The sequence below is a fragment of the Desmodus rotundus genome, chromosome 9 (assembly GCF_022682495.2).
Source record: "Desmodus rotundus isolate HL8 chromosome 9, HLdesRot8A.1, whole genome shotgun sequence".
NCBI lineage: Eukaryota > Metazoa > Chordata > Mammalia > Chiroptera > Phyllostomidae > Desmodus > Desmodus rotundus.
In genome coordinates, this window is record NC_071395.1 from 34,991,262 (window position 1) to 35,015,310 (window position 24,049).

The 24,049-nt window shown below is 43.5% G+C and overlaps 1 protein-coding gene across 1 annotated transcript in view; it reads left to right on the top strand.

Annotated features, from left to right (window-relative positions):
• The window catches only part of KIF13B (kinesin family member 13B), a 165,063-nt gene that overhangs the window by 114,242 nt on the left and 26,772 nt on the right, over positions 1-24,049 (top strand). Inside the window, exons 29-36 of the mRNA XM_053910793.1 lie at positions 580-635; positions 2,416-2,540; positions 3,863-4,039; positions 6,728-6,820; positions 10,573-10,725; positions 11,492-11,569; positions 12,843-12,896; positions 21,674-21,785. Coding sequence (XP_053766768.1) covers positions 580-635; positions 2,416-2,540; positions 3,863-4,039; positions 6,728-6,820; positions 10,573-10,725; positions 11,492-11,569; positions 12,843-12,896; positions 21,674-21,785 — 848 coding nt within the window. The remainder of the gene's footprint in view (positions 1-579; positions 636-2,415; positions 2,541-3,862; positions 4,040-6,727; positions 6,821-10,572; positions 10,726-11,491; positions 11,570-12,842; positions 12,897-21,673; positions 21,786-24,049) is intronic.

The following is a 24,049-nucleotide window of genomic DNA, read 5'->3' on the forward strand; positions in this document are numbered from 1 at the left end:
TGATGGCCTAAAACTGTTTTATTAAATAATATTGTTATTGGCTCAAATAATTAAAATTTCTGAGAATCTAAATCAATATTTAGTACAAGTGCACTTAGCGTTTAAAAAAATAGTTACTATGTTAATTACTTGGGTCATTCCCTTAAAAGACCATTCGGCCTTTGTAAAACTGCATCTCTAGGAGTTTTTGGTTTGGGTGCGCTCTAAAACTGTACTGTCAGCAAATTTCTGTGCCACTTCATAGAAATTAAAAACAGTAAATTAAGCCATATGGGGCCCTTAAGGATATAATTTTATAAGAAAGTAACTTTACACAAGGGAGCTTCATTTATAAACAGGTCCATGTGTCTGAGAAGACTGGGCTCCAGTTTCGGAGCGTGCGGTAATGATGCACGAGAGCGCTGGTGAAGACGCAGCACTTGCAGTCAAGTCTGTGCATCTCTGATGTGAAGTTACGGCAGAGCCAACAGCAGAGTTGTGATTGGCCTGACCTGGGGCAGCTCTGACTTTGTACCAGGGCTGTGTCACGGAGTACATGCTGCGAGACAGGCCACATGTGATGTGTTCATTATGTTTTAGGACCCCGGTTCCTGGGATGGAAACGCACATTCCTGTTATATTCCTTGACTTAAATGGTAAGTCCGCAGGTGCTTCCTGAAGGCTTACCTCTATGAATTAGTGTCCATGCAACACTTAGATTCTAATGAAGTATGCATTTAGGCAATTCTCTAAGCCTATGGTTAGAGTTCATGTTATGTGTGCCAAAGGACTCTGACACTTGGCCAGGAGTGACTTTCTGTAAGAGCAGTATCTTGTAACAGGAATAGGTGTGTTTCATCGTGATATGTTCTCACATTTCGTTCTACTACCCACAGTGCTATGTGTGCGCCTCGTTCTTTCATCAGTTTAGGAAGTTAAGTGCACTTAAAATATTTTCTTCTTTACTTCTTAGGAAAAACTTTTCTCTGAAAAGGACTAATAACTAGTGATTGCTTGTGTAGCCTGTTTTCTTTTATCTGCTGCCTCCTTAGCATTACCTAATAAATTTCTCACTTTTTCTGTGAGTTTTTATGTCGTTCATTCCTATATTGCCTATTTTAAAAAGATGTCATGTATTTATTTTTAGAGACAGGGGAAGGGAGGGAGAAAGAGAGGGGGCGATATATCAGTGTGCAAGAGAAACATTGATCAGCTGCCTCTCGCACACCCCCAGTCAGGGACCCGGCCTGCAACTCAGGCATGTGCCCTGCCGGGGAACTGAACAGGTTGCCTTTCAGCTTGTGGGACGATGCGCAACCCACTGAGCCACACCAGTCAGGACTGCCTATTTTTTAATGTCTCATTTTTTCCTGACATTTTCCTGTCGTGTAGAATATTTTGGATATGGCTACATCTTACAGATACTCTGTCTGAGGAGGGAAAAAATGAAAAGGTGGATTAAAGGTAAAAATAAGTTCAAAGCCCGCAGTTAAATTCCTAAAACATGTGCGGAAGAGCTAGGTATGAAAATGAACTACCCTAAATGGGCAACACCGGATGTCCTTAGGTTTTTCTTTCACCTAGCTGGAAGTGAGGTACGATATCTGAGGTTTTTAGCATCTCGTACCCCTTAGCTTATTTAGACACGTGGAAGATCCACTTCCGCTGTCTGTCCACTTGATGCGGTTCTCACGTATTGCCGCAGTGACCTCTCCTAACTTCTTCTCTTGAGGCTTGGAGGCTGAGGGTGACTCTGGCCTAGTCTTATGTTGAGTTCCTGGATAGGTAAGATGAGGGGTGTGTGTGTGTGTCTGTGTGTGTGTGTGAGAGAGAGAGAGAGAGAGAGTGAGAGAGAGAGAGAGAATAAGAAAGTGGAGAAGACATACTCTAAAGAAGACCTGTTGGTGTGGATATTCCTAGACATGATCGGGACCTTGGTCAGCCCAAGTCCACATACTAAAAAAGATACAAGCTTATGATGGATAGAGAGTTGGGAGAGCACAGGGCAGTGCTCCAGTTTCTAGTTCATGTAGCCAATTGATGCTTTTGTTGGACTTAACTGTCAGATAATCGGAATCACTTTCACTTCTCGTTTCCCCAGTGCACTAAAATGTAGGGCGTTTGGGTTATAATCTTATCATTAACATTGATGGACTGGCCTTGAGTACCTTTTGGGGTATTTTGGCTTCAGTTGCCTCTTTCATGGAAAATAAGGCATAAAGGTAGGAGATGGGACAAGACAGTTTCTTGAGGCACTGTTCATCTCTAAGATCTGTGAGCTGTTTAATGGCTGTCATCTGTGTCATGTAAGATCTTAGAGCCAAAAGAATGAAATTCGAGGCAGAAGAATTTTAATACTAAGCACTTTGAGATTTGACTGGTAGGGGTTATCCTTTAAAGTGATCTTCGTACTTAATGGAACTGCTTTGATTTCAGCTGATGATTTCAGCTCTCAGGATAATCTTGATGACCCAGAAGCTGGTGGATGGGATGCTACCCTCACGGGGGAAGAAGAGGACGAGTTCTTTGAATTGCAGATTGTAAAACAGCATGATGGAGAGGTAAATAAAACATCACTTGGGAGGGCTGAATGGAGAGTAATTTCTTTAACCTTTCCAGGAGCCTTTTGAAACAATCAGCAAGGTCGTTATTTCAGTGCTTACATTTCTCAAGAAACATACATGAAAACTTTTCATTATGACTTCCAGCAAGCAGGGAACCACCCCCAGAAGGAGTGGCCCATCAGATCGCGTCCAGTCACTGCTGCGTTTCCTGTCTTGGTGAAGGCTCTGTTAGTGTGCGTAGGCCAGGTTAGCCCGGTCTGCTCCCTACGGAGATGCTGTTGAAGCGGGGAGGTGAAATACGTCATGCTTGGGATTTGCTTTGAAATTCTTCAGTAAAGCTTTTTAAAAAGAAAAGAAAATCAGTAAAGCCAGTGTGGCAAAATCCTAATAATGTTTGAATCTGCGTGAGGCATTTACAATGGGGCCTTACTTTAAAATTCGGAGTATATTAGAAAAACTAGAAACTATTTTAAGGGAGGAAGGCTGGTAGGATGCTTTGAAGGTCACATCGCCTAGGGGTGTGCCTAAGATGTGAGACCTGAGGCTCACAGGGCGGAAACGACCAGACAGACCCAGTTGTGGTCCGCTCTGTGAAAGGGAGGACCTGCACCCTTGCTTAGAATATTGTCATGAGTGGTAAAGGCTGCAGAACCATTTCAGGTTAGAAGAGACTAAAGGGACAAAGACAACGAAATACAGTTTGTGATCCTGGATTGGAACAGTTGGAAATTTTGAGTTTGGGCTCTATGTTACAATATACAGTTTATATTGATGTTATGTATCAATATTGATGTTAAATTTCCTGAACATGATAATTGCCCCATGGTTAAGTCACAGGATGCCCTTGCTCTCAGACGATAGCTGCTGAAGTATTTAGGGATGTAGACTTACATGTCTGTAACTTACTCTAAAGCAGTCCAGCAAATAACGACAACATTAATAATACTGTGTGTGCTTGTGTTGTGAGAAAGAAGAAAGGAAGAGTGGCAAATGTCCACAGCTGATGAAGCTAGATGAAAGATAAAAGGAGTTCATTGTACTGAATTTGCAAATTTTTTTATGTTTGAGCATTTTTCAAAATAAAAGTTGCACAGCCAGCCAGCCAGCCAGCAGCCAGCCAAGAACATTCTGCTCCATACTTCCCAGACTAGGGTGACTGAGGCCACATCCTCACGTTCCACGGCTTTGCAGGGCAGGCCTTTCAGCAGAGTCCCTCATGACGGGCACGCAGCAGTTCAGCCCCAGCCAAGGTGTTCCTTTGTCAGGCTTTTTATTGCTGGGAGGAGGTGGAGAAGCATGTTCTTTCTGTCTCTGTGCAGGTGAAAGCAGAAGCCTCTTGGGACTCCGCAGTGCACAACTGTCCTCAGCTCAGTAAGGGGACACCTGCGGATGAGCGAGTGTTTCTGATTGTGCGGGTGACGGTCCAGCTCAGCCATCCGGCTGACATGCAGCTGGTGTTACGCAAGCGGATCTGCGTCAGTGTTCATGGCCGGCAGGTGAGGCATTAATCCCCACTGAAGAAATGACTTGAACCATATGCCCGACGTGAGGCCAGGGCCGTGGAGGGACCGCCCTGGCCTCCTGTCCCCACGGGAGCCGTGGGGCATCGAGCTCTTCTTTTCAGGGGAACTGTTCCTCTCCTGTAACTGTGCTGGCTTCAGTTCCAGAACACGTCATCCTGACTGCCTCTCGGGCAGAATTAGACTGTTACACTGAGTCTTTCTGACTGCAGGTCCACACATTACAGCCATTTTCCGGGGTGTCACAGAGCCCGGTCAAGGTGAAGTTTGCTGTGTTTGTTTTTGACTTTTCATCTGGGTCCGACAGAATGAGAAGGTTCACTGCAGTTAGCCTCTGTTTGTGCTTCTCACCCTTTGCCTTCCATACCTTTCTTTTCTTTCAGTCATCTGCACTCATTTGCTGATCCATAAATTTAGGAAGTGTACCCTGTCAAGCTTTGGGGTGAAAGACGAGTAAGAAACAGGCTCTGTCCTTAAAGAGCCGGTGCCCATTGCGTATGCAGATGCACGAACAGGCAACTCTGCTCTGCTGTGAAGGCGCCCCGATGCAGGTGCCCACTGCGCTGCAGGTCGCAGGAGCAGAGGGGAAGGGGCAGACGGAAGCAGTGAGGGCAGGCCTCAGAGAGAAGAGGAGCCAGGGAAGGGCTTGTTTGCAGGCCAGGAAGGAGCCATAGCTGCTCCAAGGGGAGGGGGAAATGCAGGGTGGGGGCAGTGTGGGTGGGAAGGGCATGGCAGGGTGTGCTGCAGAGGCCAGGGCTGCGGCTGTCCTTGCAGAGGCAGCCAGGTCACGAAGGGCCTGGTGCCTTGTGAAGGGCTTAGTAGAACGTTCCTAGGTGGGTATAAAGTATTCCTGTCGTTGGTTTTGCAGCTGTAGGATTTGGGAGGTTGGTTCTAGGGATTCTTTTTGAATGTCTGTGCTCACTCTTTGGAGGCCTTCTCAGTGCACTGACTCAAACCAGGACAGATGAACATAAGTCTTTTCATTTAAAAGAGCACACTCATGGTTGACTGAGTCCTAGATGTAATCTCCATCCCTAAAAATTAATCTTTAGTTCTAAATGTCACACGGATATCTGTCTTTGAAATGAAGACTGGCGGTAATGCTGTTAAAATTGCCCATCTTTAGCTGGGCAGTCCAGCATCGATATAGCCCAGGCCATCGGGTTAGCCATAGATGCATGGGGTGTGTCTCCCACTCACTCTTCTCTCGGGCTCCCTCTTCTCGGAAGGCTTTAAGGGGTTGAAAAAGATGCAGTGTTCCTGGGGAGAATTTTGAAGAGTCATTTGCCACTTCAGAACTCGAGATTGCCAGCCACTGAGACAGACCTGGTACAAGCCCCATAGAATTTTTAACAGAAAGGGTACTTCATGCCAACACCAAGTTTTTCTTGTTTTTTGTTTGTTTTTATTTTTTAAACTTTTTGCTGTCGGGACAAGGACTGGCCACATTTCCCCCCTGTTTGAAATGATTTGATAATACCAAATTGATACTGGATGAATTAATTGTATTTTAGGGCACGGCAGTTTCCTCCCCCTTTCAGATATTTAATTTCTTAGCAAGAACAGGGACTTCCTTAGGGCCCTCACACATGCGGGTCAGCTTCAGTGATTCCACAGGCAGAGAAGACGAGAAAGGAAGGTGACAGCAGCACCCACACCCCCCGCACCCCCGGCTGCGCCCTGACCAGCGTGACTGGCAGCGGCTCCGCGTTGCACGGCTGACGAGAGGGTGACGGGATGGGGATGAAATAAACGGTCTCTTTGCATTCTAAAAAGCTATAGTCTTTTTTAAAATTAACTGAAGATTATTAAATAGGACTAAAATTATTCAGTAGGTTCATAAAAATAGTGTTTCTAAGACCAAGCAGCTTGATTTTTCTATTTTCTTTGGAGGTTTTCACATATTTCCTGCTTCCCTTTTGCATGAGGAAAAAGGTTCAGTGTTGGTTTAATATTCTCTCTTATCTTTATTCACCAATTGTATTCTGCCCTCATCCCTGCTCTCTTCAACCTCTACAGGATGTTCAGTCTTAGCAGCATCTTCAAATGAGTCATCTATGCATTAATTCAACAGTTCAATTCTGAACTGTGCAAGGAGCGCAGTCAGCATAAACAATGACCATGCACTCTTAAATCATTCTCCATAACGATCCTGCTTTGGTCAAGAATTTAATGCCTGAACTTGTCAATATTCATGGTGCAAGATGTCCATCGTGCTGCAAAAAAAAAAAAAAAAAAAAAAAAAAAAAAGTGTAAGAGTCTCCAGGCCTTGCTTACATCTTAGTAAGAAGGTCATTTTATTGTGTAGAAGTCAACAGCCTTATTTCTGTAGCCTTTGAGCAGGGTTGAATCCGTGGCGTGGTGTCGGTTTCCAGAGGGTGGGGTCTGTTCTTTCCGTTTGTTGGGAATAGGACCTGCCACCCACTGCACACGTGTAGGTGCACAGGTATCTAAAGTTGGTTTTGTGCACTGAGACAAAATTGAGAAACCTGTATTTAGGGATTTGGATTTCAACCTGTGTATACGCTGTGGAAATACGCTGCACCGGAAATACGCTGTGTTTCTTTTTGGCTGGAGTGAATGCAATATCCTTTATGCTATTTCTCTGTTAATGTAAACTCAGTGTTCGGGTGGGAAACCATACCTTCTATTTTGTTTTTCTAGGGTTTTGCTCAGAGTCTCCTAAAAAAGATGTCTCATCGAAGTTCTATTCCTGGCTGTGGAGTGACTTTTGAAATTGTCTCCAATATTCCAGAGGTGAGAGATCACATGAAATTTGAATTTACTAAAAACAATCATGTAAAAAGAGCTAACACCCTGTAAATCACCTACCCAAGAAACATGTACTAAATGGAATGCATATTTAGGGAAATGCTATAGATTTTTAGAGGAATTTCCTAGTCTTAACTTGGCTCAGTAAAATGTACTGTGGCTTTAAATGTTCTGGTTTTAGTATTTTGTTAAAGAAGAACATTGATTTGAAAAGCAAATCAGCACCTTTTTACTCATAAAAGGTAAAGAGTAATAAGAGGTACAAACTTCCAGTTATACAATAAAGTCACAGGGATGTAATGTGCAGCTTAGAGGAAGTAGTCAATAACATCATAGTGACTGTGTGTGACGGCACATTGTCACTGGACTACTGTGGTGGTCACATTGTAAGGAATGTGAATGCCAGATCGCTATGTTGAACACCTGAAACTAATGTAATGTTGTCTGTCAACTATACTTTAATAAGTAATACACTTTTTAAAAGACATAAAATAATATTGTAACTCTCAAAAGGAGGTAATGTAACATAGCAGAGAGATTTAGGGTTTCATTTTGGAATCAAACAGAAATCTTGTGTAGGTTATTCTGAGCCCAATTTTTTTCATTTGTCAGCTGAGGTTAATGATACCTTCTGAACAGGGTTAAGGATTAAATGAGACAGTGCATGCAAATTGTTGTGTATATGCCAAACTGTAAGTTGTAAATGCTGTTGTTATTATACTTACTGTTATTATCTTATTATTATTTCTCTCATGAACTAAGTGCAAGAATTAAACAAATGGAGCTTAAAACATCCCAGACAGAAGCTTATTGGATGGTGCAGTTTATACAGCTTCCTAATATTTAACCCCTGAGGTGGACAGGTTTATTCCCCCGGGCACTGGTCCCAGTGCTGGTGGAGGCCTTCCCTAAGGGGTGGACAGAAGGGAGAGCAGTCCCTCTGCCACACTCAGGGCCAGAGGCAGGGAGGGAGTGAGGAGGTGCAGAAACTATTCTCAGGAGAGGGACGTGGGGTGTGTCCCTGGGGGGGAACACTCCCTCCAGGCCACACCATCCCCATCGACCTCCTTCCCCTTGTTGAGGGTTCAGTATCTGTGCATTCATTTCTGTTGAGTTTTTGAACAAAACAGGAAATACATCTTTTAATTCGGAGATCAGCATTTGGAAGAACAAAAAGATTCCACAGAATTCGGGCTTTATTTTAGATTGCTTGTATTGCAAAACACTTCCATATAGTAACTCTTTTTTTTCTGGATATTCAAAGTGTTAGACTTACACAGTAAATATTAACTGTTAAACTATTTAATTTGGAGCCTGCTGAACAAATGTTAAGTCTGTTTTCAGAGTTAGACTACCTGCAGATCTTGGGTCTGTAATAGGTTTCTCTTTGTATATTATGTGTTCAACTGGAGACTTGCTGTTTGTTCTCTGCATCTGAATGTTTCTGTGTGTTTCCAGTTGTTTCATACCTTAACTCTCTAAATGGTCTGAATGCGGCTGAGAAACAGCAAGGGCTGTAGTGAGCCACCTTCACCTTTTCCTCTTCCCTCTTCGTCTCTATCCCCCCTCCCCTCTCCCCTCCCATGCATAGTTTCCTTACCCTCTTTTAAAGTGCTTTTTATTCTTCAGGTGTTGTAAAGGGAAGAAATGTGGGGGGATCAGCTGAAAGACAAACATACAACCTCACGTGATTGGGCTACCTGCTAATAATTAGCTGAGCATCTCAGTTGGCAGGCTTTATTTTCTCATTACAAATCCTGATGATACAGAGAGAGGAAAACAAGACTTAAAGCTTGCAGTGGAAGGACTACACTCAGTTTATCTTTTATTTAAAGACTAAAAGATCCCTTAAGAAGCTCATTTCGTCATGAAAAAGCCCTGAAAACCCCCTTTGTCTTCCATACTGTAGAAGCTTGCTAGCAAGAAGGGGCCGCAGGCCCGAGGGCAACAAGAAATACCCTCACCTCTCTCTTTTTATTTAGCAAAAGATTGCTTCCATTGCTGGTGGGAGTACAGAATGATACCCCACGGCCTAGTACTTCCGCTTCCATGCCCTTACCCAGGAGCAGGAAAGTGTGAGTCTGTACAGACTTGCACAAGAGTATTCATAGCAGCTGATTCAGAATAACCTGAAACTGGACACAACCCAAACGCCCATCAACAGATGAACAGGGAAATAAACTGTGGTGTCTCCGAACTGTGGAATCTTGCTCAGCTATACAAAGAAATGAACTGTATGAATAAGTCTCAGAGTCACTTTGCTGAGTGAAAGAAGCTAGACCCCAAAGAGTATGATTCCTTTTGAAACTTTGAACAGGTGGAAACTCTTAACATCTGTGGTCAGAGAAATGATCTTGCCTTGAGGAAGGCTAGGGATTGATGGTGAGGCTCGTAAGTGAACTTTCTGAGGCAAATGAAAGGTTTTGTATCCTGCTAGATGTGTGGGTAACATGAAGATACATGCATTTCTTAAAACTCAAGTTCCCTTTTGTTAGAACATCAGGATAGTGTCTCTTGTCTTCAGACACCAAAAAGTATTGTGTTGAGTGGTTAAAAAAAAACAAAACACATTCTATCAGAAGCAAGAGATGGAAGTTCTGGTCTTGCCTCTTTTGCTAATGATGTGGCCTTCCTCTTTCCTCATCTACGAAACGAAGATGATTTCTTCTTTTCAGGGTTACTAGAAGGCTCAGATGCATTACTATAGGAGTCCAAGGTGTTGCCATCTTCCACATTCTCCCTTCTTTTATCTGTTCTAATGTTCATTTAAAAATTTTCAAATAATTTGGAAGTTGAATGTGTCTTATAATTGATGATATCTTAAAATCCTTTGGCAGAATTTTTTTTCTCCTTAGAAGTGTATAAATGATGTTTTTTTTTTCCTTAAAGTTGATGGCATCTTCAGATGCAATGACATATGGATATATATTTTGGAGTTTTTGACATTATTATAACAGATTCACAAGTGAAGTATCTGATTTTCCCTGAGTGATTTGTTATGACCTAAGTTTGCTTGGCCTGATTAAACACATTAACATACTCTCCCCCTGACTTGTGAATACCCCGTTTATATGCACGGCCCGCGCACGTCAGAGGAGAGGGCTGGGCTCTACCAGAAAGCACAGCGGGCATTTGCCTAGGTGCTTCTCTTCTTGGTTGGCTCTGCCACTCCGGTGCTGAGGAGGGAGACCTGTGGAAGGGGCTGCCATGTCTTGGACATGTAGTCTGTGGCAGCCCGCTGAGTGCCCACATCGAAACCCAGCCCTTCTTCCCACTCTCATCCGCCACACCCACATCTGCCTCCGCCTGGTGCTTGGATCCCACTCTTGCCCAGCTGTGACCCCAGCTCCCCATGCTTCTCTCGTGCCCCGTACGATGTGTTCCTGAAGTATTGTGGTGGTTACATTTCCAGCTAGCCCACCAAATCCTTTCTAACCTGTAATGTCTTTGTTTGCGATGGAAATAAGAGAACAGTTTTTTTGGGCATGTGCTGATTCAGCTACGCTGTTTAACTAGCCTTCCAAGGCAACCTGACCACCATTTATACCTGGATTTCTGTGGGAAAATGCATTTTGAGCTCCCAAAGCTGACTTTAAAGCAGAACTTTGGAATACATCCCATTTGTTAGTTCAGTACTTGGTGTATATGTGTGTGTGTGTTTGCATAGATCAAGAAGCTTTTATAATGTGTTCTGCTGCAGTGTACTTAATTTTAATACACAACCTTCCATTCTTCAGGATGCCCAGGGAGTAGAGGAACGAGAAACATTAGCAAGAATGGCAGCTAATGTTGAAAACACGGCTTCTGCTGACTCGGAGGCATATATTGAAAAGTACCTCCGAAGCGTGCTGGCTGTGGAGAACCTCCTCACTTTAGACCGCCTGCGCCAGGTCAGCCAGGGGGGCCCAGGCCCGTGCGTGGCTTCCTGCAGCTCACAGCGCTGTTCCGTATAAACTTGGGGAGCGTCTGCTCGCGGGGGGCATAGCCGTCAGCCTGGCCCTGCCGGCGTAGTCTCCGAAGATACAAGAGCTCCATTCAGAAAGTTGCTTTTTCCTAGACGCTAAATGCTATGTAGTTGCCTTGAAGTAATGGGAGAAAATATTTAACTCTTGCTGGCTAAAGAGCTATTTTAAAAATTCTTTCATACAGAGAAGTAATGTTGCTGAAGAAATACGCAGTAGTGAGGCACAGTGGGCCCTTCTTTGCCTAGCGGGATGCACCTGCTATAGCATTAGAGCGGTTTCTAGAAGTTCTGGGAGAGCAGATGCCATCAGGAAACTTAATCCTTAGGGAAGCCGCCCTAAACCTCATTTTACCTGGCAACATTGAGACCTTTTCTTTAACCAAACCCACTAATGAAAAATAAAAGTGAGTGGTCTCCGTTTCACACTCTTTCTCTGGAACTGACTTCTGTCAGCTTCGGGGGGGTGTCAGTAGGTGAAGAAGCGAATGGTCTGGCTAACCTGTCAGCTGTGTGACGAACTTTGAGGAGTGCACAGCGACTGTGATGGGCCATTCCTCCCGTGCAGGTAGAGCCATCATTTACCGAACGCGGAACGTGTGTCTGTGGAAGGTAGCGCAAAGCTTGCTCTTGATAGTGTCGCCTCGGGGGGCGTGTCTCTAACAGGTAGTGTTCCTCTGTTTTCCGACTGACAGGAAGTTGCGGTGAAGGAGCAGTTGACAGGAAAAGGGAAGCTGAGTAGGAGGAGCATTAGCTCTCCCAGCGTGAACAGGGTGAGTGGTACCCCGAGGGAGGCCCCGTGCTGTGCCCTGCTTGCGATCTCCCTTCTCTTCTCCTCTCTCCTTGAGTAGCTCTTCTTTAAATCTCGTCTTGGGTATCATTCCTTTTCTGACTGATGGGGGGGGGCCTCCGTTCTCTCCCCTGGAGCGCCTGTGCGTGCCTCTGTCACGGTCCTCGCCCGTGTCGGGGGAAGGTACTCGTGTGAGCGCCTCTCCAGCGTTTTCCCGTGTGTCCTCACATCCCCAGCGCCCAGCACGGTGACCTGGAGTTCGCTGTTTGCTGAACTCGAGCAAAACCAGCCAAGAGCCGAGGGCGAGCCATTTGAATTTTCTGGCCTTAGTTGTTTTTAAATTGAGGAGAAGCCTGGGCTGGTTACAAACTCAGTTGCTTACAGGGTAGTATAAATGAGTAAAATGAGTTAGGTTTGTCTGAAATTTGTTGCTGTTTTCTAAAACAGAAACTTGTAATTTGCGTGCATATTAGACATACAGATAATCCTCAGAAAGAAGCATGCTGTGGCCCTGTGGTTTGTCTCTCCTTTTCTTGCTTCTGATAAAGATACAGATCTGAGGGACGTTATGCCTTTGTCTGAGCCTCACACCAAGAAGAACCACCGCACTGTGATGAATGGCAGCTGGCCCTCAGCGTTAGCGTTTGAGAGGCGGTAGTGACAGGTGGCCCCTGAGTGACCGAATGGAGTCACTAATGGTCACTGACTGAAAGATTGGGAGTGTTCTCAGAGATTAAGAAATATCACTGTAATTCAACATAATATCTTCTCATTCCTTCAGAAAAGGATATGTTAAAGCGGATCGATACATGCAGAGATCTGGTATTAGAATCCTGTGGTTTGAAGTACATTGTTTGTTTGTATACGTCTGCTGTGAATACCAGGGAGCAGACTCGTGAGATCAGGATAGGCTGAGATACCCACCAACCTGGTATCTTTGACATGGGAGGGGCTCACCAAATGAATGAGCTCTTACTGAGGCCCAGTTGGCCGTCGCCTCAGTGGACACTGGGTATCTGATCTTGTACAAGCCCCCATCGTAAAATTGTTGATAGCCAGTTCTGTTAAAAGAACACGTGCCTCACAGTGTTGCAAAGGCCACGAGTCTGAGTTTGCACCGTGGGCTGTGACAGCCTCTGCGCTGCTGTCCGACTTCAGCGTCCTGCTGGAGCGGCTCTCAGAGTCCTGATCTCCGGGACCGCGGGTCTGCGGGCCTTCACACAGACGGGACTAATCGCCCTTTGTTTCTTCGTCAGTTGTCTGGCAGCCGACAAGACCTCGTCCCGTCCTGCAGCCTAGGCAGCAACAAGGTACGTGCCCCGAGCTACCCTCCTCTTTCCCAAAGCCACACCCTCGCCCTGCCGTCCAGAAGCTCTCCTGCCCTGCCGTACATGTGAAGTCTGGCGGGGTGTGTGCACAGGTCGTTTCTTTTTGTCTGACAGTCAGAATACGAGTTAATAGACCGTCTTGTTACTCTAAATTTATAGGGGTTAAGTTGGTTTTAGTAAGTTCATACTTCTGTTTAAAATACTCTTCCTGTTTGTGTCAGAAAAGGAACTTCAAATCAGGTTTTTAATAGTAAAATACTGATATAATGATGGAAAATGTATGAGGAATGAGAAAAGTATACCTAAAAGTTGGTATTTTTTTGTTAGAAGAAAGAAAATTAAGAGAACAGAAATTCTATTACCTGGAATTTATTAACTTGTTAAAATAGCTTTCCCCAATTTAACAGAGTTTTAAGTGTAGATAGATCATTATTATTTACGTAAAAGGATATCTTGAAATTGTCATAACTAAATGTCACGTTACGGTTGTTTGTCCGATGGTTTCTGAAGGCCCTGGCCAGATGCTGGGACTCTGAAGTGTGGGCAGCACGCTCTGTATTGGTATCTTAATCCTTGAGGAGGTTAAAAGTGAATGATGTTGTATAGAATAGCCTGATATCAGGCCATCATTTCAAAATATAATGTAAAAAAAAAATAAAAATTCTTGCCAGTTTTGTAGGTAACATTTGAATGTTTGCTTTGAAACATTCAGCACTCCTATATTATGCTATATCACAAACTTTTCAGATATAATTATTCAAAGGATGGATATAGAATGAAAATAAAAAATATGATCTGTATGTGTAAAATCTTTTAGAGAAAAACTAGATGGAAATTTTTTTTAAGTTTCTTGAAAATTGTGACCAAAATGTCTTTACCTTTTCTATTTCCCTTTCGTTTCCTTGTGTGTAAATGAAGAAGACAGGAGTATCTACTTGAGAGAAAATCACCGTGCTTCACTGACACCAGATAAATAGAATAAAGGAACATAGATGCTGCGATAGGAGCAGGACTAGTAGAGCAGGGACCCAGGGGAGGGAGTGGGGGATCTAGAGAGGGCGGAGAGGAGACAGCTCCTGTGAGTTTCCTGCGGGGAAAAGATGATAAGCTCCCCCCCAGCCCCCGGGGCAGGACAGGACTTGGAGCAGCTGCAGTGTGAACGCTGCAGGGAGGGATGAACACGCTTGCCCTGTGGGTGACAGTACCTGCAGCGTGAGTCAAGCAGGGGACGTGTGTGGGGTGGAACCCAGAGAAAAGGGGCCTCACTGCAAGTTCTGGCAGGAGGTGCCAAGGCACACTGGGGGAGTTGGGGGACACCGACGCAGTAACCGGGCAGTAACGTGCTCACACTGGAGTTGGAAAGGCGTTTTACCAGTTCACCTAGACCCCACTTGTGTTCCTGGTTATGATCCATAAAGTTACATTAGAATAATGTAGGCAGTACAAATGTATGCCGTTATCAGTGCAAAGGTGTGCAAAAAATTTTAAATGGAGGGTGGCGAGATAAGGTAAAGGAGGAGATTCAGCAGTGGGGAGGGGAAGGAGAGACTGACAACATATAAGGAGATAGAATCTCCAGAACTCAGTGGGCATGAAGAATGCGGTTGAGCAAGGGAGGAGACTATGGTGACATCTGAGTTTCTGGGTGACAGTGTGCAGGGGGAATTGTGGGAGGGACAGGCTTGGGGAAGAACATTATTTAGTTCAGTTTTTGGCATTAAGGTGTCTGTGCCAGTCCAGGCATCTGGAAGCCTGGGGTGAAGACAGATTTGGGAGCTCCGGGCACAGTTGAACTAGTGGGAGGGACTCTGTCACAGAGGGGAAGCTACGAGGGCAGACTGACCGGAGTCCTCCCAGAGGAAGAAGACCCAGGAGGCAGAGTGCCTTGGAGATGGAGAGAAAGGCTTTAAGGACCCCTTCCAGATTCTTCAGAGACTGTAAAATGACGGGAAGGAATATTTTGATGTGACCGTTAAGAGTTTTCGGAGCCCTTTCCTCAGGCAGTTTCTGTGAAGGACTGGGGAGAAGTTAGCTGGACATGTCATTTAAATAATACAGCATGACACGTTTTTGTTACTGCACCAGGACTTACGTATTTGAGCCATCTTGGTTTCTTATTTCTTGGCGTGCTCGGGGAGCTAAGTGAAGATGAGGGGAGTCTGCCCGCCTTCCTCGCTCTCAGACTTTCCTCGCGTCCCTGCTCTATTGCAGCATGTAGTTTAAGTCATCACACGCTGCAAAAAAGCTAAATGCCCTTTCCCTGCCAGTTTGCAGTCTTGCTCAAACCTGGCCTCTCACGGCCCTCCCCAAGCACGGCAGTCCCGCCTCTGACAAACATTGGAAGACGTCAGGGAAGACGGAGGTGCCCGCGCCCCTTTACTAACTTCGTTCCCAGTTCAGCCGTGGACCTCTCATTTTGTCTTCCTTTGAACTCTCGGCAGCCGAGAGCCCTGAAAGGTTTCCTCCTGTAACTGGGCTTCAATCAGCATCGTCAGCGTCGGTGGGCATCACTGCCTTCTCGCCTGTTTCCAGATCTGCAGGGTGAATGAACGTTCACATAAGATTAGAGAGAACGTTCGCTTTTCACTAGGGGAAAGGCAGAGGGAAACTGTTCCCAGACAGCTCTTTGTGGGCGGGCCTGTCTAATGAATAAGGAAATTCATGTGATGGGGTTGTCACTGTGATGTCAGAACACATAGTGGAAAGAATGCAAAGCAACGAAGTTTTGATTTCAGGCTCACGTCAGGAGGGAGTACAGAGCGGCTCCCTCATTTTCAGATGGGGGCCCCTCAGTTGTTCTATCATCCAAAGCAGAGTGTCTTAAAAGATTTTCAAGGGAAATAAATATTCTTAAAATTTTATTTTCTTACTAGAGAGAAAAGAACCTCTCCCCACCCCACCACCATTAACAGCAAGGAACAGAGTTCTCCCTGTGGCCTTTTAAATGAAGCAATTAACAACATCTTCAAATATGGCATTGCCTTGGATTCAAAGTGTTATTAATGCTGCCCATAATAGAGTTCCTCAGGATGGGGTAGTGTTTAAACTCATTGACTACTCATCGACGTGCACATTATCCAGATCCTATTAAATCCCTTTACACAGCAGCAGTGCTGTGTGCACGAGAACCGGCCTGTGCACAGGGTGTCCGCTGTAGCGTGGTTTTTAGTTGCACATGATTAGAAACAGACTAAATGTCCCTTGGTTTAGTCTGGTTAAATACATGTCGTCTGTGCCTGGGTGTGCACACACATGCACAACCCAACAAATGGGATGCCACGCAGCTGTAAAAATAAGCAGGAACTCCTCCGGGTATGCATATGGAAATTTAGTGTATAAACTTAGTAAATCACCAGGATACACTAAGGGAATAAAAATGAAGTGCAGGATGTAGTATGCTTTGTATGCTATGTATTTGTATATGCAATATATACTATATATGTATACGTCATATACTATGTACTATAATATATAGTATAGTTTGTATTAGTAAAGGAGGGGACAAGAGGGAAGCGTGTGCGACTGTTCACAGATTTGCTTATATAGCTGTAAGAAGCCATATGAAGATGTAGGAAACGCTAAAGCCACTTCTTACCTGCCTGGGGAGAAGATGGAACTCTGGGGGCACTGAGCAGGCAGGGGTAGAGGCAGGCCACTTCCCACTGTATGTATGTATGCCCGGTGATATTATTTGGTTTGGGATCATGTGAACAAATTACCTCCTTAAAAATTAAATAAATTAAAATATAAAAATTGTATTCTGTACCTTTTAAGTTGTTAGAAGTTTTTGTTTTCTTGCATATAGTGATTTGAGAAGGCCTCTAGTTGATTTACCCTTAACAATTTGTGCACAAAACCCTAAAGGAAAGATTACTGAAGAAATTGTTTTGGAAAGTCTCCAAGACTCATGATGTTTTTTCTTTTCTTTTGGGGACTTCCTGTATTCTTCAGTTTTCAGAGATCCAGGGAGAGGTAATTAATCCATTAGGTTTTCCTAATGAGTGGGATACAAGTGGTATCCTACTACCTAAGACTGACCACTCTTGCTTTTACCTTGGGATTAAGAATGCATTTTTGAACGTGGTTTTGGTAAGATGACTGAATTTGACATTGTACTACTAATTTTTTTCGTTCTTACCCTTCTGTAAAAATAGCCTTGGTTGTCAGTGCATATGATTCCTTTCAAATGTCCCTTGTTAACCGGGTCTAAGATTGTGAAAGTTCCTGTCAAAGGGACTGGGAGTTTAAGGCATCATGTTGAATTTAGAAGGCTGTGGAATAGGAGGAGATGGAGTTAATTTGTATTAAGCAAACAGTACAAATAAATATTTGAGAATTTGTAAGATGTTCTTTTCTTAAACGTGGGACGGGGGAGAAAGACGACAAAATGGCCAGAGTGCTCTCAGCATTATTTTGACATCACAGAACTTTGCTCAGCTGGGGTTTTTTGCACAGAAGTACATAATGTTCAAGAGAGTTGAGTCAGAAATATAATTTTACCCTGGACTTGATGCTTAAAATGCTAGAAAATTTGTTTTGAAGTAATTGAAAATTGTAATTACATTGGTTACATCTACCTTGCAAACGCGCATGCCCTTTTTTCTGGGTTCTTTGTTGACATTAATCTGTGTGTTCATCCCCCTATCCTGAGGGACTGGACTATACAGGGAGAATTTGATGTGCAGTGTCTTCCCTGTGTGGGGTTGGAACATTCAGGTTAGCTGAAATAATGTGTCAGGTCGGGAATGGCCACAGAGTAGGTCCAGGTCTCCCTTTCTCTCCTGATTTTCAGTTTTAATATCATGGCAAAGATTAATCATTTGGAAGCAGAGCGATGCTAAGAGGTGCACTGGGGGCGGGAACAGGAAGTCCGATAGGGTTGGGGAGGTGAGAGGAGGTAGTCGGGGTACTGAGAACTATCTCAGTCTGCCCTGGAGCACTTGGATTCTGCCTAGTCATGTCTTGCGTTCCCTTATTTACTGATGCTTGACACATATTATAATTGCAGTAGTTTCACTGAGCTCCATCAACATTGAATTTTATTAAGTACTCCCAACTTTTAAATTCACCTTAGGGCTTACAAGAAATCATTCTTAATAAGCTTTTCAATTAAAAATACAAAATACCCCTAATTGCAGTGATGTTGCTGTTTGCTGTTACTGGGTATTTCACCATGATTGTTAAGGCAATTTTTTTATAGATCAAATGAAAACTACAAACTTTTTTTAAAAAAGATTTTATCTTTTTATTTTTAGAGAGAGGGGGAGGGAAGGAGAAAGAGAGGGAGAGGATCTTCGATGTGCGAGAGAAACATGAATCGGTAGTCTCTCGCACGCCCCCAACTGGGGACCTGGCCTGAAACCCAGGCATGTGCCCTGACCAGGAATTGAACCAGCGGCCTTTTGGTCCGCAGGCCAGCACTCAGTCCACTGAGCCACATCAGCCAGGGAAGCAGCAAATGTTTTGTGACCAGTCTACCAGGATGGGCTCATATTTAGGTGCAGAGTTAATTTCAGCAGATTGTCTTTTCATCTAAAAGTTTGCTGTGCGTTGAAACCTTTTGCAATTCATGGAACACTGTCAACATTGAAATATTGGTACTTCTAAAGCCAGTTTAGATGGAATTATATTTTTTAATAAGTTAGTGAGATAGTGTATTTTTCATCATCTGATTGGAGTTTTTGATGCAATTAAAAGCAGCCAGAAGCTTGACTGAGAGTATCTGGTTAACAGAACTGAACTATGTGTGTTGCACACGTCACCTCCTGAAAACAGCCATTGGTGAGTTTTAGTTAATTGATAAAGGCTGATGCCAAATGTGAGCGCTTCTTTAGTTGCATTAGAAGCCACCTTTGGATCTGGACGTCACTTCTCTTTACATCTTTGTCATTTTCCTGATGAAAACCAGACGTCTTTACAGAAAACCCACAGGATCTCTGTCAGAAGAGCCACGACAGGGAGACTGAGGGCGTTCGGGGGACCACACCGCATTCCCCAGCCAGCTGAGAGGCCCGAGTTTCTCCCTGCTCAGCCTTGCCTGTGAGCACGGTGCTCGTTACACATGACGGCTGTCTCGAAGGGGGTTTTGTTTCCTGGATTCAGCCTGGGAGCACGAATAACCCCTAAAACATGTGAGGCTAGTGTAGGGATTCAGACCGAAGCCGGAGTTTTTCTTTCTCGTCCCCTCATCTAGGCTGATTCTGAAGTTTGGTAGACGGGCAGAATGTTAGAGACAGATCACAGATTTATCGTTTTAGATTCAAAGTGGTAGTGTGTAGATTACTGTGGTGTAAGTTTTAAAAAACAACACCAAACTCTTTTACTTTGAGAACTAAGCTCGTGAGAGATGGACCAGAAGAGTCCAGTGGTCCATTGTCTGGCCAAGTGCTTTTTATTTGTTGTCCTGAGTTCATCTCCCTCTGAAGCACCTTTAACTGCGATGCTTCCATCCCCACCCCCACACCCCCAGCAATTCAGTAAAGGGAGAATAACTCTAGAGCAGCAGGCATATACAATTTATTGGAAAGAGACAAATTGCCGTGGCCCCCGGGGGGCAGTGTGTATAGCTAGCCCCTGAACCATGGGTTTCATTTCTGGCAAGAGGCTGAGACGTGTACTGCAGGGGAGACAGAATGGAGTGAATGATGCCAGCGGAGTGCTTCCCCAGAGATCTGCCCGAGTCCGAGAGGGGGGAGCAGTGTTGTACCCGGTTTATCATCCAAATTTGTTGTCCCCTCGGAAGCAGAGCTCCATCTATCCCAGAGTGATTGGAGACGCTCTGTGTCCTTATGTCTGGTTGGCGAGACCTGGGAACAGTTAGCATTCTGGATTGCTCAAGGTTAAGATGACAGTTAAGGTAGACGGATGAAGTGAAATGTGTCTCCGTTTTTCATTATCCGATGGGGCTAGCAATATGGCTAAGGCGGTATTAATTAAGGTACTGTGTGCATCCTTTCAAATGTTCTCACCTGAGATATTTGAATATATGAGCCAGTAAGAGCTGTTGCTTTCATTCTGATTTGGGAGTAGCATTGTGTGTGGGAATGCCAACTGGGAAAAATTACGCGGGAAGCTAGCAGGGCCCTGAGATCACTTGGGGGAGAGGTGACACCTATGTTATTTGTCATTGGGCCATTATACACCAAACAGCCAAGGTGCTGACTCCAAATCAGCTACTTAGTTTTCCTAAGAGACAGAATACCACTCTGTCAGCTGCCAAAGAAGGCAGAAAAATCTAAAATCTGAAAATAAATTTATTCTTAAATTAAGTTGTCTTCAAAACAACCTCGCATGAGCTTAACACTAAACAAAGCAGAGGCTTCTCCTCTGCAGGGCTCCACCTTAGTGTTCAGCCACCTGACTGTAATGTCCCAGAATACACAGAGCTGTAGCTTCCCAGACAGATAATTAAATTTAAATGGAAGAAACATTGATGAAGCATTAACGTATGTAAATCACTGTGTGATTCATAGTAACGCAACTGCTCCTGCCGTGAAGTATTTCAGAAGGCACGGCTTCCCGAGTCGTCCCTTCCTGTCTGTGTTGTTTCCTTGCTTCCTGATGCTAAACATCATACCATTGTTTAAAATATCAAGTGCTGAGAGCATTCCCAAGGAAGAGTGTTCTCTAAGGTAAACAGAATCCAGATCACTCAGGTCTATTGATTTTATGATCAGTACTTAGGATGCTGCTAAATGCAGATAGGTTTCCAATACGTATCTGAACCCTAAGAGGTCTTTTCCACCTCAGTCCATCTTCAGGAGCAGTGGGGAACTGGCTTTGCAGGCGATGACTAATGAAAACTCAAGTGGTAGTTAGGGTCGCTTATCTGTGAAACACTGGCCTAACTTACTATAAAATACCTTTATTTAACTCTAGTGAAGGAGAAGTCACAGTGGTTATCAGAGGCTCACAAGGGAACGTAAAGCATTTAAAAGATTTGCATCTCATCCGCGTTACTGGTTTTTGTACCTGTAACATTTGGTTGGGGTTTACTTCTTTTCCTAGATGAGACTGATGTTAAAAGTGCTCTGGTGATATCTCCGTTTTTGTGCCTCACCACAAGTATCAGAATGGTAAATGAATCCACCCCCTGGCAGGCATTGTTGCGGTATTATGCAACAAAATCTCTGTAATGAGAATTTATGAAATAAGTTGAGAGTACAATAACACTTGTTAATTCAGAGACTTCCATTATTGGGATCTTGTGATTACTTGATTTGGGCTTACCTGGAACTTATCTTTAATGTCTACTTAAAACGTGAAGCGCGGTCCTGCACTGTTCGAGAGGTTTTACTTCCGTGAAAGATATATGAGTGGGTGGAAAGAGACACCCACCACCGCTAGAGCTCTGGCTGGGTTTCAGGGAAGAATCTGCAGTGAAAACAGGTGTCTTGAGGCAGAAGAGCAGGAAGCAGAACGAACGGGAGGATTTGGGAAGGAATGTGTTGATACATGCATGTTTTGTGGGAAGCAACGCGGTGTCGTCGGAGGAATGTTAGGAGGGGTCTGAGGAGACTCTATGTGGTGAACTGGAGGGGAATCCAAGTGTGAGGTGTCACTGTTGTTAGGGAAATTAATACTCTAAAGAAGATGCAAAGTACAAGAGGCAAAGTACTTATGTAATCAAGTCGATCTGTCCTTTATTCCTTAATAAAGCTTTAGTAATGTATACCAGTTTTTTCTTAAACATCTTCAGATTTGTGTTGTTGTTGTTAAATGATTGATTTGAATAGAGATTTCCAATTTGTTCTCAACAGGGCCGGTGGGAAAGTCAACAGGATGTATCGCAGATCGCTGTTTCCAGAGGAGCAGCTCCAGTCGCCCCAGTGCTCCCTGGTGGTTCCCCAAATAACCATTCTCCTGACCCAGGTGAGTTTCGTTTTCACTTGTCAATTACCGTCATGAAATTTGAACAGCCTTCAGAAATACTTTAAATTGGGATATCCCGTCAGGTAACCACCATCCTACCAGTTCATGCCCATCTGGGATTTCCCCTTTGTCTCCACGGGTTAAATCACACTGCGATTTGAAAGCTCAGTTTGGCTTGCGTTCCTGTGACAGATGCCGCTGGACCGTGCCGTGTCGTCCTTTATATCTGCTTTTCCTGTTGCTAGCATTTTCAGGGGTTTTGTGTATGTGTCCTGCGGCGAATATCTGTCGGCACTTCTCTCGTAACAATAATGCCTTTGATAGCTTTAGTGTCCTCATCCTGTTGGCCCCGTAAAGCAACTTGGGAAATATTGTCTTATTTTTTTTTCTGAACATTTTTGTAAGCGTGGTGCTACTCCTTCCCTAAATGTTGGACAGGATTCACCAAAGACACTCTCGAGGCCTGAAATTTTCTCTGTGGGAACATTTGAAATTATGACTTCACTTTCTTTAATACAGGGTTGCTTAACTTTTTGTCATTTCCTTCTGAGTCCATTTTCATAAGTTGCATTTTTCAAGGATTCTCCCATTTCATCTAAATTATTAAATTTATGTTAATAAATTTTTCAATGTTCCCTTATTGCCCCTTTAATATTTATACGATCTATGATTTTTTTATTCTCCTATAGATAACTTTTGTTTTCTTTTTGTTTTTCTTGAATACTTCGAGATAGGTTTATCAATGTTCATAGTCTTCTCACAGAACTAACATTTGGTTTTATTTTCTGTTTCAGTGATTTCTGTTCTTCATTTCACAGATTTTGGCATGCTGTGCTTTCATTATCATTATATTCAAAATATTTTCTGATTTCCCTCTGATTTATTTCTGAGCCATGGATTGTTGAGCATGTTCATTTATTTTCATATATCGGGGCATCTTAATTGGTTTCTTATTTAATATCATAATTAGAGAATAAACTCTTAAATATTTCAGCCATTTGAAATTTTTTGAGGCTGTTCTGTCTTGTGAACATTCTATTTACACTTGAAAAGAACGTCTCTTCTGTTTCAAGGCATCGCGTTCTGGACAGCAATTAGGTCAGAGTGGTTGGTAATTTCAGATCTCTGTCCTTATTGATTTTTTTCCTATTTGTTCTATCAATCACTAAGAGAAGGCATTTAATCTCCAAATATGATTGCGAAAATTGTCTGTTTTTGAATCACAGAAATGGAGATCACATGGAGGGTTGTCTGTGGGGAGGGGGAGCGGGGGGAATGGGGTAAAAGTATGGGGAATAAGCATAATTGGTAGGTACCAAATAGACAAGGAGAGGTTAAGAATTGTATAGGAAATGGAGAAGCCAAGGAACTTATACGCATGACCCATGGGCATGAACTAAGGGGGATGATTGCTGGAGGGAAGGGGTACCCGGTAGAGGGGGCAGAGGGGGAAAAATGGGACAACTGTAATAAAATATACTTAAAAATGGAAAAAAAAGTAAAATTGTCTGGTTTTCCCTTTAATTATATCAGTTTTTGTATCATTCACTCAGAAACTCTGTTATTAGGTGTATACTCATTAAGGATTGTTATTTTTTCCCTGAGGAAGCAATGTTTCTCATTATGAAATGTCCCTTGAGATCTCTGGTAATAGATACGTTGAAATATGTCCTGCTCGATATTAATACAGCTGCAGCAACTTTCCCTTGCTTGTTGTTTGCATGGGGTATCTTCTTCTCAGTTTTCAAAATTTTAGCCTATATTTGTCTTTAAATTAAAAGTGATTGTTTGTAGAGAGTATATAGTTAGGACCAGCTATTATTTTAAATGTGCTTGACAATTTCTGCCTTTTAATTTTTTTACATGTTTACATGTTATTTTACATTTAACATTACTGTTATATCTGCCATGTTGCTGTTGGTTTCTATTTGGCCCTTTTTTTTTTTTTTTTTTTTTTTTTTTTTTTTTTTTTTTTTACTGTGACTTCCTTTTCACCTTCTTTTTAAAGGATTTTATTTATTTATTTTTAGAAAGGGGAAGGGAGGGAGAAAGAGAGGGAGAGAAACATCCATGTGTGGTTGCTTCTTGAGCGCCCCCTACTGAGGACCTGGCCTGCAACCCCCAGGCATGGGCCCTGACTGGGAATTGAACCGGCGACCCTTTCATTTGCAGGCTGGCACTCAATCCATTGAGCCACACCAGGCAGGGCCTCGCCTTCTTTTTAATTGAAAAATATGTTTTACACAATCATGTACTCTAACCAC